At 40.9% G+C, this 20,959-nt stretch overlaps 1 protein-coding gene across 1 annotated transcript in view; it reads left to right on the top strand.

Annotated features, from left to right (window-relative positions):
- The window catches only part of LOC102408170 (39S ribosomal protein L51, mitochondrial-like), a 35,580-nt gene extending 14,922 nt beyond the window's left edge, over positions 1-20,658 (top strand). Inside the window, exons 2-4 of the mRNA XM_044945488.2 lie at positions 3,791-3,795; positions 6,050-6,051; positions 20,203-20,658. Coding sequence (XP_044801423.2) covers positions 3,791-3,795; positions 6,050-6,051; positions 20,203-20,512 — 317 coding nt within the window. The 3' untranslated portion in view covers positions 20,513-20,658. The remainder of the gene's footprint in view (positions 1-3,790; positions 3,796-6,049; positions 6,052-20,202) is intronic.
- Positions 20,659-20,959: the final 301 nt, after the last annotated feature.

Raw genomic sequence — 20,959 nt, 5'->3', positions numbered from 1 at the left:
TAGCTTGAGTTGCATTTTTCTTATAATTGGCAATGTTGAACATCTTTTAATGTGGCTCTTGGTTGTATGTACCCTGGAGTAGAAAATGGCAACCCGCTCCAGTATTCTCGCCTGGAAAATTCCTGGACAGAGTAGTCTGGCAGGCTACAGTCCATGGGGTCGCAAAGAGCGGGACTGAGCATGCACATATTGGCTGAATGTATGGCAAGACCTTATTTTAAAAGCACTACTCATGTCATTTTCTGTTCTGAACTGTGTTCTCTCAAAATTCATATGTTGAAACCCTCCCTGTTACTATATTTGGAGATAGGGTCTTTAAAAGGTAATTAAGTTTAAATGAGGTCATGAAGGTAGGGCCTAAATCCAATAACTGGATCCTCGTAAGAAGAGGAAGAGGGACTTCCCCGGTAGTCCAGTGGCTGAGACTGCACGCTGCCAATGCAGGGGGCCCGGATTCGATCCCTGGTCAGGGATCCCGAATGCCGAAATTAATTAAGAGTTCGAATGCCACAGCTAGAAGATTCCACAGGCCACAACAAAGATCGAAGATTTAGCATGCCACAACTAACTCCCAGTGCAGCCAAGTAAATAAATAAAAATAAATTTTAAAAAAGAAGAGGAAAGGACACCAAGGGGTCTGGTGAAAAGGCCATGTGAGGGCACAGCTAGAAGGCATCTGTCTGCAAGCCAAGGACAGAAGTCTCAGGAGAAACCAAATTTGCTGACACCTTGATCTTGAACTTCCAGCCTCCAGAACTGTGAGAAAATAAATTCCTGTTGTTAAGCCACCCAGTCTGTGGTATTTTGTTATGGCAGCTCTAGCAGACTAAGACTTAGTCCAGTTTTTGCCTCTAATTTTTGCTTTGCCTACTTCTCTGGATATTTCTGTAAAAAATGATTATCCAAAATTCATGCCGTTTGACCACCTCACACCATACACTCAGCCACCATTTGTTTGACCCAGTCATCTCTTCACCTCCCTGTATGGCATGACTCTGAAACCGCCTAGAAATTCAGGATTGGTTTCTGGTGCCCTATTTGATTAGCTCATTTTGCAAGTTTCTGGGTGGATACAGACCATTACAAAGCCAGCTTGGCCAAGGGACAGAAATCAATAAGGAGGGAGACAGCAGGAACAACAGGGGTTGGGTTCAGAAACCTTGCCACACAGTGCGCTGGCTTTGTTGAGCTTCATGGCACAGGCCCATGTTCTGTAAACTTTTCATCTGCACACAAATTGCATTTCACAGCAATACTAAAAGGGTGGGTTACTGATGCTGCATGTGGGAGGTATGTGCACAAATCCTGTTATCTGATAATAGGATTACCATGCATGCCTCCTGAGCATGCTTTGAAAGTTTACTCCTGAATCTACATATACAGCCACAGGCCAGTCATTTTATTGCACAACAAATAAAATTACTGCCAAATCATTTTTAAAGTCACTATTATTTTCCTCATTATATCTGTCATCATTTCTGAGTTGAGCTGCAGCAACAGCCCTATCCAGGTAAGTGTTTTTCTTCTCCCTTATCACATCCACACCGTCACATCCCAACCCACCCAAGCAGCACCAAATTGTTTTTTAATATTTCTGAAGCCCACAGGATATTATAGGCAAACTAAGGAGATAAACCGATAGAAAAGAAAATGCCTGTTATTTTAGCAACATTGATGAGGTGTCTTCTTCAAAACTTATAACCAAAAAGTTATTTTAAATAGTCACTTACCAGAAACTCCCTGTCAGTCCAGTGGTTAGGACTTGGCGCTTTCACTGCCGTGGCTAGGAGTCAGTCCCTGGTCACGTAACTAAAATCCTGCAAACCATGTGGCCAAAAAAATTAAAGTCGTTTACCATACATGTTGCCCTTTGCTTTGATTTAACCCTTTCACTAAGTCTTAGGTTATGGACAGCACAGGTGCAGGTTCAAAAATTTCATGTGTATGATTTCTGCCCTCTCTTGTGGCTGCTGCTGCTAAGTCGCTTCAGTCGTGTCCAACTCTGTGCGACCCCATAGACGGCGGCCCACCAGGCTACCCCATCCCTGGGATTCTCCAGGCAAGAACACTGGGGTGGGTTGCTATTTCCTTCTCCAATGCATGAAAGGGAAAAGTGAAAGTGAAGTCGCTCAGTCCTGTCCGACTCTTCGCGACCCCATGGTCTGCAGCCTACCAGCTCCCATGGTAGGCTCCCAGAGGAGCCTACAGCCTCCTCTGTCCATGGGATTTTCCAGGCAAGAGTACTGGAGTGGGGTGCCATTGCCTAGAAGACCTCATACTGTGCTCCAGCTCCATAGGAGCTGAGGAAATTGTTCCACCTGAAGAGACCAGAGCCATGACACTCAGGGCAGTGGTGATGGTTGATCCAAGTCCCTGAACCAACAATCACGATGCCCTGATTTAACAAAGATTTTTCTCTCAAATGTGAATTTATTTACATGGAAATTATTCAAAATATACAAATAAATGTCATTTATATGTACATTTAATGACTCATTTTTCCTATAAATTATATGAAGAGAACTACAAGATAAGTATACAGTTCAGTGAGTAATATATCTGTTTCAGTAACATAAGAACACTTGGAATCTACAGTATCCTAAAGTATCTAGAAGGGATACAAAAAAGGGAGGCATGGTATTGGTTCTGAGTAAAACGTATGCATCTCATATTTTCTCCTCAGTCTTATCTTACACAGGAAGTAATGGTACCACAGAGTAGGATGGTACACTTATATTAATGGTGTAAGATGAGTCTGCGGAGAAAATATGGGATGCATATGTTTTACTCAGAACCAATACCATACCTCCCTTTTTTATATCCCTTTAAGACCCTCTGACTGGACAGAGCCTCTCCTTAAACTTCCCTTTGGCTCCCAAGAGGGATCTTTGTGTGTTCCAGTTTATTTCCACTTATCCTTCTTTGCCTGCTTGCCCTGAATCTCATTGCCTCAGGGCTTTACATAAGTCTGTATTGTAAAGGAGAATTCCATTCCATAACCCTTAAGAGTTGTCACGCTGTTGTAATCATCAACATGGGTGTGAATGCAAATACATTTGGAGCTAACTACCTAGGATTCCTGGTCAAATCCTAAGAATGCCCTGACCCAATCACTTGTTCAGTCACTCAGTCCTGTTCAACTCTTTGCGACCCCATGGACTACAGCATGCTAGGCTTCCCTGTCCTTAGCTATCTCCCTGAGTTTGCCTCAGACTCCTGTCCATTGAATCGGTGATGCCATTCAACCATCTCATCCTCTGTCGCCCCCTTCTCCTGCCCTCAATCTTTCCCAGCATCAGGGTTTTTTTCCAATGAATTGGCTCTTTGTATCAGGTGGGAGAAGGTAATGGCACCCCACTCCAGTACTCTTGCCTGGAAAATCCCATGGATGGAGGAGCCTGGTAGGCTGCAGTCCATGGGGTCGCTAAGAGTCGGACACGACTGAGCGACTTCACTTTCACTTTTCATTTTCATGCATTGGAGGAGGAAATGGAAACCCACTCCAGTGTTCTTGCCTGGAGAATCCCAGGGACGGAGGAGCCTGGTGGGCTGCCGTCTATGGGGTCGCACAGAGTCGGACACGACTGAAGCAACTTAGCAGCAGCAGCAGCAGCATCAGGTGGCCAATGCATTAGAGCTTCAGCTTTAGCATCAGTTCTTCCAGTGAATATTCAGGGTTGATTTCCTTTAGGATTGACTGGTTTGATCTCCTTGCAAGAGTCTTCTCCAGTACCACAGTTCAAAAGCATCTATTCTTCAGAACCCAGCCTTCTTTATGGACCAACTTTCCCATCCGTACATGACTACTGGAAAAACCATAGCTTTGATTATATGGACCTCTGTTGGCAAATTGATATGTCTGGTTTTTAATATGCTGTCTAGGTTTGTCATAGCTTTCCTTCCAAAAAGCGTCTTTTAATTTCGTGGCTGCGGTCACTGTCTGCAGTGGTTTTGGACCCCAAGAAAATAAAATCTGTCACTGTTTTCATTGTTTCCCCATCTATTTGCCATGCAGTGGTGGGGCTGGATGCCATGATGGTAGTTTTCTGAATGTTGAGTTTTAAGTCAGCTTTTCACTCTCCTCTTTTACTCTCATCAAGAGACTCTTCTTTTAGGATTTGAAATAGCTCAGCTGGAATTCCATCAACTCCACTAGCTTTGTTCGTAGTAATGCTTCCTAAGGTCACCTTGACTTCACACTCCAGGATATCTGGCTATAGGTGAGGGACCCAATCACTTACCCCTCCCCTAACAACTCTCTTGAATTTTATAGTCATCACCCCACTGCTTCACTTTATAGTTCTCCAGTTTGGGGCTATTTCAATTGACCCTTCTCTAAATATTCTTGTACATGTATCCTGGTGAACATAGCACACATTTTTTTAGGGTATATACTTAGGAGAGGAATTTGTGTCAAAGGATATGCAAATCTACAACTTCACTGGATAATGTCAAACAGTTTCCTGAAATGGTTGAAATAGTTTACCACCGGCCACCCGACCAGCAGTATATGAACTTTTCTGTGGCTCCACATCTTTGCTAAGACTTCTTAAGGTTAGAATTTAAGTTTTACCCAGTGTGGTAAGTAGTTGTACCTCACTGTAGTTTTAATTTGCGTTATCTTGATTACCAGTGAGTTTGGATATCTGTACACGTGTTTATTGACCATTTAGACACCCTCTTTTGTGAACTGTCAATTCATGTCTTTTCCATTTTTCCATTGGGCTGTCTGGTTATTTGGTATTTTGTCTTTTGTCTCTGTTTGTTGTTGTTGTTATTTGTTATATGTCTTTTATTGCACTGTAGAAGTTCTTTTTATATTTGGATGTGAGCTTTTTGTTAGGTGCGTCACAAATGTTTTTTCTCTGTGACTTTTTTTCCTTCTCTTAATGAGTCTTCATGTGTCTTCTGACTCGTGCAGTGAAATTCAGCAATCATTATTTTCTGTGGCTTGTTTTAACGTATCTTTCCCTGGCCAGTGATCATAAGGATATTTTCCTAGATTATCTTCAAAAATCTTTATTCTTTGTATTTGACGTTGAGATCTACTTTCTACCCAAAACTGACTTGTCATGGTGTGGATTGATTATGGGTTCACTATCTCTCCTTTTTTTCTTTCTCTTCCTCTCCTCCTCCTCCTTTTTCTTTTTGTTGGTGTGGAATCATCAGATCCATAAACATGGTACATTTCAGTTGCCTTTATTTTCTTTCATTAAGTTTTATAGTTTTCTTCACAAAGGGTTTGCACTTTTTTATTTATACCTTGGGACTTGATTTGTTAAGCTATTTTGAATGGTTATCTCTTTTTTGTTTCCTTTTTAAACTATTGGCTGCTGGTATATAGAAATAGTTAATTTTTATATTGACTTTGTATCCACTGCTCAATTTGGCTAAAAACTAATATTGTATTCATAGATTATTCTGGGTTTTATCATAATCATATCATCTTTAAACAATGACAGTTTGTTTCTTCCTTTCCAATCCTTATAATTCTTATTTCTTTTTCTTATGCAATGGCTCAGACTGGGACTCTGCTACAGTTCTAAATGGAAATAGTTATAATGGGCATCCTTGTATTTTTCCTGATTGTGTGATTTGTAACTGTGGGATTTTAATTTATTGAGGTGACTAAATGATGACATGAAAGCTAATGCCATTGAAATAAGAATTACTCACATTTCCTGAAGAAGAGGCCACATCATTCAGACCACATGAGTGGTCAGGAGACAGACAGGAGAGAGGGAAAAGCCTAAACCCAGAACCCTTATTGGAGTTTTTTGAGAAAGGCAGGGCAGAGTAAAACAGTTTAGGATTAGTTATTATTAGTAATAAATTGTGGGCTTTAGGCTATGGGGTCCTTTCTAGCTACTTGGTTCCTGGACTTGGGATGACTTAGGCCAGGGGAAATATTTGCTTAGTGTGTAAGCATTAGATAAAGGAGGTGATTGGCTTGCACATGAGAGGCATGCTCCCAGGTAAAGTATTTACCAATTTTAGGAATTACTAGCCTGAGGAAGCCAGCCTCTCCTCCACCATTAAGATTTTTAAGATGTCAAAATATCATAAGATACAAAAAAATAAGACATGATTAATACACTGATCTCAAAAAGAAAGTTTCCAACATTTCATTAGTTCCATTTTGTTTTTTTTTAGATGTCCTTTATCCTTTAAAAGATACCTTCAATTTTAGTTTATCAACAGGACTTTTTCCTAGTTATAAACAGATACTGAATTTTATCAAATATTTTTCCTGAATCAATTAAGATGATTATATGACTTTCCTTATATAATCTGTCAATTTTCACATTTACATTTATTGAACTCCACTTCCCTGGTGGCTCAGACAGTAATCTGCCTGCAATGCACTAAATCCAGGTTTGATCCCTGGATTGGAAGATCCCCTGGAGATCCCACTCCAATATTCTTGCTTGGAGAATTCCATCAACAGAGGAGCCTGGTGGACCACAGTTCATGGGATTGCAAACAGTCAGACACAATTGAGTGACTAACACTTTGACACTGAACTTGTGATGTTAGTCTGTATTTTTTCCAAGAATGAGCTCGATTTGATCATGATGTGTTATTTTATACATTGTTGAATTCGGTTTGTTAACATTTTGTTAGAATTTTGGCAGCTATATTTGTAAATGAAATTCATCTGTATTTTTCTTTGCATATGTGCAGAATCTGTCATATTAGTACAAGATTATGTTCATCTTCTGAAATTAGCTGAAGAAAAAGACCATAGGATTATTGGCATTTCCTCCTTGCTTGGTAGAATTCTTCACTTGAGCCAATCAGAGCATAAATTTTCTTTGCAGAATGCTCTTTAATAAGATACTTTATTTCTGTAATAGTTAGAGAAGTATTTAGGTTTTCTGTGTTTTCTTATCGGAGAAGGCAATGGCACCCCACTCCAGTATTCTTGCCTGGAAAATCCCATGGATGGAGGAGCCTGGTGGGCTGCAGTCCATGGGGTCGCTAAGAGTCAGACTTATGACTCTTATGATTGAGTGACTTCCCTCTTATGTCAGTTTTGGTAAGTTTGCTATTTTTCCAGGAGTCTAAATATTTCATTTAAATCTTCAATTTGGGGATAAAAAGTTGTTCATAGTATCCTCTTATCTTTTTATATATTGATTATGTGTTCCTTCTCTTTCTTTTTTTGGTACATTCACCAGACGTTAATTGATTTTATTGGTCTTTTCAAAGTTTGGTTTTTGTTCATCTTTTTTATTGACTGTTTGTTTTCTGTTTCATTAGTTCATGTTCTCATCTGTTTTATTTCCTGCCTTCTAATTTCTGTGGATTAACTCTTCTGTTTTCTCTCTCTCTCTCTCTTTTTTTTTTTTTTTTGGCCATACCCCGTAGCTTGCAGGATCTTAGCTCCCCACTAGGGGTTGAATCTAGGCTACCGTCTTGAAAATGCCGAGTCCTAACCACTGGATTGCCAGGAAATTTCCTCTAATTTCTTGAGATTTGATGTATGGCTTAATTGTTGTCAGCCTGTTTTTCCTTCTTAGTATATGCATTAAAGATAGTAAATTTTCTCCTAAGTACTGGTCTAATCCTATCTTAAGAGATTTAATTTGTAGCATTTTCACTATTATACAAATAAAAATATTTTCTAATTTTCATTGTGATTTTTTTCTTAAACTTATGATTTGTTTAGATGCTTACTAATTAAATTCTAAACATGTAGATATTTTTTATTTATCTCTTTATTATTGATTTTGTTAGAATAAATATACTTTGTTAGATAACATATTCTATATGATTTCAGTTCTTTAAACTTGTTAAGACTTTATGTATAGCTCAGTATAGCATCAATTTTTGTAAACACTCTTCATGATTTTGAAAAGTGCACAATATGCTGCTATTGGTGCAATACTCATTCTTCGCTATTAGGGTGAATTTGTTTCTCCAGGCAATTCTGCCTGAAGTTTGCTCTATATATGTTGCTGTTATCATATTCAGTTCAGTTCAGTTGCTCAGTCGTGTCTGACTCTTTGTGACCCCATGAACCGTAGCACGCCAGGCCTCCCTGTCCATCACCAACTCCCGGAGTTCACTCAAACTCATGTCCATCGAGTTGGTGATGCCATCCATCCATCTCATCCTCTGTCATCCCCTTCTCCTCCTGCCCTCAATCTTTCCCAGCATCAGGGTCTTTCCAAATGAGTCAGCTCTTTGCATCAGGTGGCCAAAGTATTGGAGTTTCAGCTTCAACATCGGTCCTTCCAGTTATCATATTAAAAGCATGCAAATACAGAATTTCCATATCTTCTTGATGAGTTTAATCTTTTATCATTATGACGTAAAGCCCGTTAACTCTAGTAGTGCTTCTTCCCTAAATTCTATTTTGTCCGACATTAATGTAACTGCTCCAATTTTAAAATAAATTTGGCAGGAAGTTAATATTTTACTCTCCATCTTTCTGTATCCTTATCATCTTCCTCATTTAGATATATTGCTTAAAAATAAATTAAATATATATATATGGAATTCTGTGGTGGTCCAGTGATTAAGACTCTGTGCTTTCACTGCCAAGGGCCCCAGGTTAAATCCCTGGTCATGGAACTAAAATCCCTCAAGCTGCCAGGTGCAATGAGATATATATCCACATATAGATATATATCTCCAGTTACACATTATACATACAACTTTCTAACTGGAGCATTTAGCTCATTTATAGTTAACATAATAATGTTGTTTTGGGGAATATATTTACCATCTTACTATGTGCTTTCTATTTGTCTACAAACTCTTTCCTTTTTCTCTCCTATCTCCTGCCTTCTAGGGTAGTGATTTTTTTTTTTTTTTTTGCACGTGCCACTTATCTATTAGCTTGAAAATGTACACTCTTTTTAGTTTTGTTTTGTTTTTAGTAATTACGCTAGAAATTACAAAATGGATTAGACATAAAAATGTGTATAAATAATTTAAAGCCAACTGTAGGATTTTACTCTCCTCATTGTTATTTTTATTTGTTTCCTTCAGACACCTGGACACAGTAGCAATCAGGATTACTTTATTTGGGATTTTGGGGGTTTCCATATGACTGGAAAGGTACAGCCCATACAAGATCTGATTTACTTCCAGTTAATTTTTATTGCTATATTCCCAGTCCAAGGAGTAGAGGTAGAGTGCTGTTTATCAGGGGGCTTCCCAGGTGGCACTATTGGTAAAGAACCTGCCTGCCAATGCAGGAGATGAAAGACACCTGGGTTTGATCCCTGGATCAGGAAGATCCCCTGGAGAAGGGCATGGCAACCCACTCCAGTATTCTTGCCTGGAGAAGCCCATGGACAGAGGAAACTTGAGGGCTACGGTAATAAGGTCACAACACCCTTTGCATGCCCTGAATTGTAATTCTGACAACTCCTAGCTCAGTGAGATCTCAGCTCAGCCTCATGGCTGCCTCCACGGAGTCAGCAGCAAAAGTCATCAAGAAATATTGAAACCAAGTCCTACTAAAACCTAGTTCCTTTCCCAAGTTTATGATTAATATCTCTATCCAAAACTTTATTCCCTTTCTCATCCTCCACGACCTCAATCCTGTGCTAACGGAACACTAATCCACTAGTTAGATGATTACAGTTGCTGTTGTACGTATCATCACCAACGTACAAACTCAGGCTGCTTCCCCAGGGCAAGATAGGCTAACAGACCCCTGAGCCATGGACCACTAGGCCAGAGAATCACAGACCAGAGACGTCCTGACTCCCTAAACTACAATTAGGAAATGGCACATAAATGGCACAAGACTATGATTAATTCCAGCCTTTTTGTTCTTCCCCTTAAAAAAAATATTCTAATTCGAAGACCAAGTTGGAAAGAACCTGAGTCTTGTCTTCCTTCCCCTTGCTTCACACCCAGAAATAAACACTGTACTTTCTTTCACTACAGACCAGTGTCAGTAGATTGGCTTTGCTGCTAACGAGCGAGCCAACCCAAGTTCAGTTCAGTAGCAGTGCATTCACATTTTGAGCTCCCATCCTCTGCCAGATCTCAGTCCAGTAATGGTCGATTATGTTGTTTGTTCTTTGATGCTATGATATTGTGATTTATAATGTAATTATAATGGAATAGAATATATAGTACTTTATAAAAATATAAAATATATTTATAGTATATAACTAATATAATTTGTAATACAATATATTATAAAAAATACATTTATAATATAATATAATTTGGTCCTCATCCCCACTTCTGGCACAGAGTTCCTAAAACTTTTGGAATTTCCTAAGTGATGAGAGCAACAAAGATGTTTTCTTTTAGGTTGATGAGGTGACTTTTGGAAAGCACCTAAGGATGGAGGCTGATTGCCAGGGGAACCAACCAAATGATTAGAGGGGTTGAAACTTTTAATCCCACCCCTGACCTCCCAAGAGGAGGCTGGAGTTTGAATCAATTGCCAGTGACCAATGATTTAATCAATCCTCCATAATGAAGTCTCCACAAAAACCCCCAAAGGACATTGTTTAGAGAGCATCTGGGTTGGTGAACAAGTGGAGGTGCTATGAAAGTGGCTTCAGAGAGGACCTGGAAGCCCTGTACACTTCCCCATACCTTTCCCTATGCATCTCTTCCATCTGGCTCTTCCTGAATTATATCCGTTTATAATAAACCAACGATGCTGAAAGCTCAGCCTCTGTGCACCAGTGCCATATTTAATCTCAGAGGCTGAGTTTTGAGTTAAATAGAAAAGAACAGCTTTATTGCTTTTCCAGGCAAAGGGAAACAGAGAAGGCTCATGCCCTCAAAACTGTTTGTCCCTACCTGGAAGTATTTGGTGAGGAGATTTATAGCAATGGTTCAAGTGTGGGGTTGCTAATAAGTATCAGTTCAGTTCAGTTCAGTTCAGTCGCTCAGTCATGTTCGACTCTTTGCAATCCCATGGACTGCAGCACGCCAGGCCTCCCTGTCCATCACCAACTCCCAGAGTTTACTCAAACTCATGTCCTTTGAGTCAGTGATGCCATCCAACCATCTTATACTCTGTCGTCCCCTTTTCCTCCCGCCTTCAATCTTTCCCAGCATCAAGGTCTTTTCAAATAAGTCAGTTTTTCACATCAGGTGGCCAAAGTATTGGAGTTTCAGCTTCAACATCAGTCCTTCCAATGCATATTCAGGACTGATTTCCTTTAGGACGGACTGGTTGGATCTCCTTGAATCCAAGGGACTCTCAAGTCTTTTCCAACACCACAGTTCAAAAGCATCAATTCTTCAGTGCTCAGCTTTCTGTATAATCCAACTCTCACATCCATACATGACTACTGGAAAAACCATAGCCTTGACAAGACAGAGCTTTGTTGACAAAGTAATGTCTCTGCTTCTTAATATGCTATCTAGGTTGGTCATAATTTTCCTTCCAAGGACCAAGCGTCTTTTAATTTCATAAGAGCCCAAAAAGATAAATTCTGTGACTGTTTCTACTGTTTCCCCATCTATTTGTCATGAAGTGATGGGACTGGATGCCATGATCTTAGTTTTCTGAATGTTGAGCTTTAAGCCAACTTTTTCACTCTCCTCTTTCACTTTTATCAAGAAGCTCTTTAGTTCTTCTTCACTTTCTGCCATAAGGGTGGTGTCATCTGCATATCTGAGGTTATTGATATTTCTCCCAGCAATCTTGATTCCATCCTGTGCTTCTTCCAGCCCAGCGTTTCTCATGATATACTCTGCATATAAGTTAAATAAGCAGGGTGACAATATACAGCCTTGACGAACTCCTTTCCCAACTTGGAACCAGTCTGTTGTTCCATGTCCAGTTCTAACTGTTGCTTCTTGACCTGTATACAGATTTCTCAAGAGGCAGGTCAGGTGGTCTGGTATTCCCATCTCTTTCAGAATTTTCCACAGTTTATCATGATCCACACAGTCAAAGTCTTTGGCATAGTCAATAAAGCAGAAATAGATGTTTTTCTGGAACTCTCTTGCTTTTTCCATGATCCAGTGGATGTTGGCAATTTGATCTCTGGTTCCTCTGCCTTTTCTAAAACCAGTTTGAACATCTGGAAGTTCATGGTTCACATATTGCTGAAGCCTGGCTTGGAGAATTTAGAGCATTACTTTACTAGCGTGTGAGATGAGTGCAATTGTGCGGTAGTTTGAGCATTCTTTGGCATTGCCTTTCTTTGGGATTGAAATGAAAACTGACCTTTTCCAGTCCTGTGGCCACTGCTGAGTTTTCCAAATTTACTGGCATATTGAGTGCATATTGAGTATATAAGGCTTGAATTCCTTTAAGCTGAACTCAGGTGGTCTCCTGAGGAGCTTCTCTGGTTCTGGAGGTTATCAAACTATGACTTTCTCTCTGGAATGAAAAATGCTTCATCAGGTAGTTAACATCTTTCATTTGTTTGGGAGTTTAGTTCTGCAGAAGAGGTCAAAGATATTATTATGTGTATCCCTTGAGGCGGAACCGGATCCTCACCCAAGGCTGCACTATTGTTTCTTGACTTCTTCCCTACTTCTTCATCCCCTCCCATCGCTGTTTAAACCTGCCCTTTGAAACTCAGAGAAGGTCATAGAGGCTGAAGCCTATTCCCTACAAACAAGAAACAGGGAACACAGAAAGGCTTCCATGCCCAGGAGACCCACAGGGTCCTGCTTGGTTTCACTATCTCCAGGTAGATAGTGTCAGAATTGAGCTGAATTGTAGGACACCCACTAGTGAAGAATTGCTTGTTGGTGTGGGAACCACCCGGGCTTCCTTCCCACCCCCTCCCCATATACATACAAATCAGAATTAGTCACAACCTTTAGGTGGTTTTTCAGAAAACTTTTAGTATATTCCATTCAGCTTTTTCATTCCAGTTCTTTAGAGATTACCCCTCAACTCCTGCCAGTGAGGTCCGTGGAACTGCTTATAACCCAGTTTCTCATTTAGTCAGTACATTATTGAAGCCTACTATGTGCCCTGTTCTAAGCTCAGAAAACTTAGCAATAAAGCCCTGCTGTCATAGAGTTGACATTCAAGCTGGGGAAAAGAGGTGATAAACAAGTGAACCAAACTGAATAAAGAAGTGAACTATATAAAACTCTGGTGGGAGGTTTCTTCAGCAGGTGAAACAAGTTCCTGAAGCAGGGTAGAGTAGGGAGGGTGGACTACCTGGAACTGATGGGGGTAGGTGGGGAAGCAGAGATGAGGTAACAGGGCCAGGGCCAGATGGTGTAGGGCCTGGTAGAGTTTTAGTCTAGCATTTAATGAAAAGCTCTTGGTATGCAAGAAAGAGACTTGAATGACTTGAATTTGTATTAAATTGCTCTAGCAGCCTTATAGAAAATAGACTGTAGACCTTTTCTCTGATTCTGATTTAACACATTCCAGTAAATTCCTTTCCATCCTAAGTTAGCTATAGTTGTAGAAGAGACAAATAAAAATCCTAAATAGTGTGACCAAAGAGGGGACTGCAGAGAAATTTGAGGTATTTTATTAGAAGTGATAAAAGACAATGAATTCATATTCCAAACTGGAAAGCTATTGACCCTTGGTATGTAGGACTTAGCCATGCTCTCTTGGGTCTGACCTCCCAAGCTGGCTGCTCCTTATTTGATACGGAGAGCACACCTACAGCAGAGGTCAGGCTGTTCTAGGAGCCAGCCACTCCCCTAAAACAATCAAGATCCTGTTTTCAACCTGGATCACCAGTCCTGATTTCTCCTTCCTTCATCCCCAGAGGGACTTGGGCGGCCTCTGCCACCCACTAGTTCAGTTGAGGTCACTGCTGTGTTACCTGAGATGTTCTCAGAATTGAAAGAGATCATGGCACAAGGATAAACAAGGATAAAAGCAGTTACAGATTGCACAAAACAGGTAACCCCCGAGAAGCAGTTGCACACCTGCTCGATCTTACTGCTGTGAAACAGCACACTTAGTGGACTGGTGCGAAGCTTCCTGAAGCAGTTTGCTGAGCACTCTTGAAAAATGAAGTAGGAGTAAAGTGATACAGCATAAGAAGGCAAGTGCTTGTGGTAAAAAAAAAAAAAAAAAGTAAAGAAAAATGATTTCTCATTCCTAAATTGTGTGAACATATGTTAAATATGACATATCTCAATGCGGGCCACAAAGTCAAAACAGTCATTTTATTTCCATGTATGGTACCATTTCATCTCTTCAGAATCCAGCTACCTAGCTATTTCAGCTACCCAGAATACAGTTAAGAAAAGTAGTAAGCAAAAAAACAAAAAACAAAATTATCCAAAGAATGCAAATAAGATTTAATAAAATTGTTCACTAAGACCCATATCTTTTACTCACAGGAGAGCCCCTTGCACTCTAGGTGGTGGTGGTGTTTTTTTCTTTTCGTTCATTCATATTTCTCTCAGTTTGCTTTTATGTTCATTCTTTATTCTCATAGTTGTATGCAGCATAGTGATAGTAGAGGGGAGAAATGGGCCATCCTGTGGATAACACTCTAAGGACATATGACTATGTGGTTACTAACTGGGCTCTGAAGTCAGGTAGATCTTGATTCAGCTCTATAACAGCTATATGACTTAGGACAAGTTACTTACCTACCCAAAACCTAGGTTCTGAATCTCTAAAATGAGATTATTTGTATCTCTCTCTTGGGGTCAGTGTGAGGATGAAATGAGATCAAGCAGGTGAGTCTACCCAATAGTGATGCGGAAAGCTCAGCTTATGTACACTGGTGCAGAATCAAATCTCAAAGACAGAGTTTTAGGTGAAGTAGAAAAGAATAGCTCTATTGCTTTGCCAGGCAAATGGAGATACTGCAGGCTCATGGCCTCAAAACTGTGTTCCCCTATCCAGGGAGATCTGCTGAGGAGTTTTATAGCAACAGTGGGGTTGCTAATAAGGACTAGAGAGTGCACAGGGTCTGTACTCCTTTATTCTGGTCTCAGGTGGTCTCCTAATGAGCTTCTCTGGTTCCTTTAATCTGGCTTCATATGGTCTATTTTTTTGTTTGTTGTTTCGGCTGTGTCAGATCTTAGCTGTGGCACACAGGGTCTTCTGCTGAGGCACGAGGGCTTAGTTGCCCCGCAGCATGTAGGATCTTTGTTCTCCAACCAGGGATCGAACCCATGTGCCCTGTTTTGGAAGGCATAATCTTAACCACTGGACCAGCTGGTGGTCTCTTGATGAACTTCTTGAGGTTATCAAACTGTAATCTCTGGAATTAAGAATACAACTTCTTCCATTTGGTGGGGGGCAAGCGAGGGGGCGGGTGGAGTTCAGTTCTGTAAAGAGCTCAAAGATATCATTCTGTGTATCCCTTGAGGTGGAACCAGGACTCGGCCCCAAAGCTGCACTGTTGTTTCTTCACTGCCCCTCCTTTGTCTCTGGGCTTCCCAGGTGGCGCTAGTGGTAAAGATCCCACCTGCCAATACAGGAAACACAGTTCAGTCCCTGGGTCACAAAGATCCCCTAGAGGAGGGCACAGCAACCCACTCCAGTATTCCCACCTGGAGAATCCCCATGGACAGAGGAGCCTGGCAGGCTACAGTCCATGGGGTTGCAAGAGTCGAACACAACTGAAGTGACTGAGCACGCATGCACAAGCCCTTGTCTCTGCATCTCCCCTTCCCTGATTAGCAACTATTTGAATCTGCCCTTTCAGACTCAAGGAAGGTCATGGAGGCTGGAGTCTGTTCCCCACAAACAAGAATCGGGAGACAAAAAGGCTTCTGTGCCCAGGAGCCCCACATGGTCCTGCTCAGCTTCAGTAGTTGCTCTATAGTGGGAGCTATAACTGCTAGCATGTTAATGTTTAAGGCAATGTTGCCTAATGAATATGGATTCCGTAGCCAAAATGCATAACTTCAAAGGTCAAATATTGGCTTGACTACTTACTTAGCTGTGTGACCTTGAGTAAGTTACTAAATTTCTGTGTGCCCCCATTTCTAGGCCTTGAAAATGGAGATAGTCATTGGACCTACTTCATAGGGTTGTTGGGAAGATGGAGTTAATACTTAAAAAGTGTTTAGATCATGACCTGGCACCATAAACACCATGAAAGTATTGACTGTCATTATTAATGACTGATCTTGCCATAATTATAAAGCACTTCTCTCCTTCAATTTATCCATGACCTCCTAGCTCCGTCCTCCCCTGGCAATCATATCATATACAAAGTGTTCTCAGGTACATCATCCCAAGAGAGTCTTAGGACATCTCTGTGATACAAACAGGAGAACCTGATAGAAATGTATTAAATTCCCCACAAATATTTGTCCATAAAATGTTTAATTGAATCATGGATCCTAGTATCAAACAATTCAAGTATCATGTCACATAAAAGTAAATTTGGAAAAAGTGTATAGTTGCAAAAATAAGTTTATCTCTCCAGTTCATGGAAAGTCTAACTACTGAGACGTTACAAGAGAACCCAATCTAAATAGGTGCGATTTGTTCACTTTAACACTAGGTGGCGGCAAATGATGTTTTAATCTGTGGTTTTATGCCCTACACAAAATGTTCCCGACTAATCAGCAAGTCTAAGAATACAGCTGGGCATCCCAAGGAGCTCCAGCTGTCAGCAGCTTCCTTCACCCTTCTATGCCCAAACTTCTGAAATTGCTTCATCTTTCAACCTCAATCTCAACTTCTGCAACAATTTGACCATAGGTCAAACTTCTTTAGGAAGTCAGATGGTGAGCAAAAAGTGAAGAATCCTAGGTTAGTCTTTGTTACCCACAAGAGTTATTGGATATCTAAGATGTAGGAAAATGAAAAGTGAACTAGTTGCTTTTTGCAATTTCTGGTCAGATTTCAGGCTGGAGTGGAGATGGGGTTTTTGTATAACACATTTTAACAGCTGGAAGTGAGACTATGGGATCTGCAAAGCTCCAGAGGTCCACTACCTGGTTTCAAACCCTGAGCTCTGGCACTCATTATGTGTGGCTAGCTTTGCAAATTGTTGTTTAGTCACTAAGTTGTGTCTGAGTTTTTGTGACCCTGTGGACTGTAGCTCACCTGGCTCCTCTGTCCATGGGATTTCCCAGGCGAGAATACTGGAGTGGGTTGCCATGCCCTCCTCCAGGGGATCTTCCCGACCCAGGGATCGAACCCACGTCTCTGACATTGGCAGGCAGACTCTTTACCACTGAGCTACCAGGGAAGCTATTTCATCTTTAAGTTGCCCCACTATCCCCCTTTCTAAAGTGAGAATGGTAACATAATAGCAGTGCTTATCTCACTGAATAGGTAAGTAAATTAAATGAATTAGTATGTGTGAAGTTTTTAGTATAGCGCTTGACATACAGAAAACACCAGATAACTGGTGGCTATTAGATTTTGGAAGGCTTTGAAAATCAGTCTGAGAAATTTGAACAGTAAGTAACACAGAGATACACTCAGGAGGGTAGGACAAAAGGAAAAGCACAACAGAAGGTCAGTGTGTTAAAATGGGGTAGGGGTGGGGGCAAGTCAGGCAGAAGAAACAGACTCAGTAAACTGAACTTGAGGTTCCAAGGGTTTGACTTGTGGGGTGGTACAGTAGGGAATAATGTGTGGGAGATTAGTTTATTACCATGAGAAACAAATGTCAGCAGGTTTATAAGTGGAAAGAGCACCTTAAACAGCTGGGTGACTTGGGCCTTGCTTTGACTCCACTGGCTACATGGACTTAGGTGAGTCACCCCTCCCAACCTCTGGTTATTCCCCTGTTGTTGATTTGGAAAATATCCTCACTGCCTTCCTTACAGTGATGGGAGAACCAAATGGTATGGTATGCATGAAGATACTTTTAAAACAGTAAACTTTCAGATAGATATTATTACTGTTTTTGTTAGGAAGGATAAAATGAATTTATCCAGCTGGAAAATATTGACAGACCCTCCAGGGATGGCTTAAAGATAATTAATTCAAATTCAAGATTATAAAATAAAAGTATTTAGAAGACTAAAACTAAAGAACTGTATTTAAAACATTTGATAGAAATCTATTAAATGGAGCAAAGAGCCTGTGGATTTCTCCTGGGTATAAATCCTTTCTGTGGCCTCCATTTCTTGTTTGTAGGAAACAGGCTGCATTCAGCCTCCTTGACCTTCCAGGAGTTCCAAAGGGCAGATTCAAATAGTTACTAATCAGGGAAGGGAGGGAATGCATAAACAAGGAAGGAATAGTTGAGAAACAAAGGCAGAGCCACAGTGCAGGGGCCTGGTCCCTCCTCATGGAATATGTTGTTGTTGTTCAATCACTCAGTCCAACTCTTTGAGACCCCATGGACTACAGCTTGCCAGGCTTCCCCATCCTTCACTATCTCCTTGAGTTTGCTCAAAGTCATGTCCACTGAGTCAGTGATGCCATCTCATCCTCTGTCGTCCCCTTCTCCTCCTGCCTTCAATTTTTCCCAGCATCGGGGTCTTTTCCAGTGAGTTGGCTCTTCACATCAGTTGGCCAAAGTATTGGAGCTTCAGCTTCAGCATCAGTCCCACCAATGAGTAATCGGGACTGATTTCCTTTAGGATTGACTGTTTTGATCTCCTTGCTGTCCAAAGGATGCTCAAGAGTCTTCTCCAGCACAGTTCAAAAGCATCAGTTCTTCGGCACTCAGCCTTTTTTAAGATCCAACTGTCACATCCATACCTGACTACCAGAAAGACCTTAGCTTTGACTATACAGACCTTTATCAGCAAAGTGATATCTCTGCTTTTTAATATACATTTTAATATTCCTCAAGGAATATTCAGTTCAGTTCAGTCGCTCAGCCATGTCCGACTCTTTGTGACCCCATGAACCGCAGCACACCAAGCCTCCCTGTCCATCACCAACTTCCAGAGTCCACCCAAACCCATGTCCATCGTGTCAATGATGCCATCCAACAATTTCTTCCTCTGTCGTCTCCTTCTCCTCCTGCTCTCAATCTTTCCCAGCATCAGGGTCTTTCCAAATGAGTCAGCTCTTCGCATCAGGTGGCCAAAGTATTGGAGTTTCAGCTTCAACATCAGTCCTTCCAATGAACACCCAGGACTGATCTCCGTTAGGATGGACTGGTTGAATCTCCTTGCAGTCCAAGGGACTCTCATGAGTCTCTCCAACACCACAGTTCAAAAGCATCAATTCTTCGGCGCTCAGCCTTCTTCACAGTCCAACTCTCACATCCATACATGACCACTGGAAAAACCATAGCCTTGACTAGATGGACCTTTGTTAGCAAAGTAACATCTCTGCTTTTTAATATGCTGTCTAGGTTGGTCATAACTTTCCTTCCAAGGAGTAAGCGTCTTTTAATTTCATGGCTGCAATCACCATCTGCAGTGATTTTGGAGCCCAGAAAAATAAAGTCACCCACTGTTTCCACCATTTCCCCATCTATTTGCCATTAAGTGATGGGACCAGATGCCATGATCTTAGTTTTCTGAATGTTGAGCTTTAAGCCAACTTTTTCACTCTCCTCTTTCACTTTCATCAAGTGGCTTTTTAGTCCTCTTCACTTTCTGCCATAAGGGTGGTGTCATCTGCGTATCTGAAGTATTGATATTTCTGGCAATCTTGATTACAGCTTGTGCTTCCTCCAGCCCAGTGTTTCTCATGATGTACTCTGTGTATCAGTTAAATAAGTAGGGTGACAAATACAGCCTTGACAAACTCCTTTTCCTATTTGGAAAAGGAATATACATAGCAATATATTTTAGTTCTTCTACGGGAACTAAAGCTCCTGCTCAGGTGAAGGATGGTAACTTCAGGCTGAGCACAAGATTCCTGAAACACTGCCCTGTTATTTCACCACCACCTAGTCAGAAGAAAGCCACACACCCTTAAGCCCTCATCCCACATTTTGCCTATAGAAACTCCCTGGAGTTGGAGGTTTTTGAGCACAAGCCACCTGTTCTTGTTTGCCCCTGCAATATACCTTTCTCTGCTCCAAACTTGAATGTTTTGGTTCATTTGGCCTTCCTGTGTGTCAGGCACACGAACTTGTGTTCAGTAATATCTACATGGAATTAAGTGAAGATTTTTAAATGTGCTATAAAAATGGCAGTAATAAAAAGGATTCAATCGAATACAATGTATAAATATACCAATCAAAACTTTAAAAGAACTAAACTTTCTTTTTAAAATTAAGAAGATGATGGGAAAAAAATTTTAGGAGGGGTGGGGGAGAATTTTTTAATTCCATTATTTGTTGCCTTGAAAAAACATGGTTAAAGACAAATTGAGAGAGCTACCTGGGTAAAATCCAAGATGGCTGCACGCAGTTAGTACCCGTGTGACCCCAGCGGAAGAGGTGTTCCCAGATTGTTCCATGTAAGGGTCACCCTCCCGCCCCCCAAAGTGATTGATCGTTGGAACGAGAAGAGGGCGATGTTCGGGGTATATGACAATATCGGGATCCTGGGAAACTTTGAAAAGCACCCCAAAGAATTGATCAAGGGCCCCACGTGGCTTCGAGGCTGGAAGGGGAATGAACTGCAGCGTTGTATTCGAAAGAAGAGAATGGTAGGAAATCGGATGTTCATTGATGATCTGCACAACCTGAACAAACGCATCAGCTTTCTCTACAAAGGCTTTAATCGACATGGGAAGCACCGGTAGAAGAAAAAGCTGGGAACTGTGGAAGAGGCATGTCTATCACCAGAGAGAAGGGAAAAGTACTTTTCCTTATGAGGAAGGGAATTTGAATGCTCTCAGTGATAATGCAGGACTCATTTGTAATCCATTATCCACAACTTCAGTTTCCTTTAGATGCTAATTTTACTCATTCATGCAAGGAGGAAGTGGAACTCATCCCTAAGTCTTACAGTTTTACCTTTGGACTTCACCACTTGCCCCACAGGTGTTTAAAAATATAAAAAAATCATTGTTGGCATAAAAAAAATAAAAGACAAACTGAATCACTCAAAGTAAAGGCTAATTTCTAATTAAACAGATTCATCACATACATTTATCTCCTTTCCAATTCAAGTCCTCACCAAAACATCAGTGAGAGAAAGGTATAAATCTGTCATAACAAAGAGACTAGGAGCTGATGTAACAAAATTT

Source organism: Bubalus bubalis, chromosome 1, assembly GCF_019923935.1.
Source record: "Bubalus bubalis isolate 160015118507 breed Murrah chromosome 1, NDDB_SH_1, whole genome shotgun sequence".
NCBI classification, from domain to species: Eukaryota; Metazoa; Chordata; class Mammalia; order Artiodactyla; family Bovidae; genus Bubalus; species Bubalus bubalis.
Note: the sequence above shows the minus strand (reverse complement) of the source record. Positions and strands in the feature narration are given on the sequence as shown.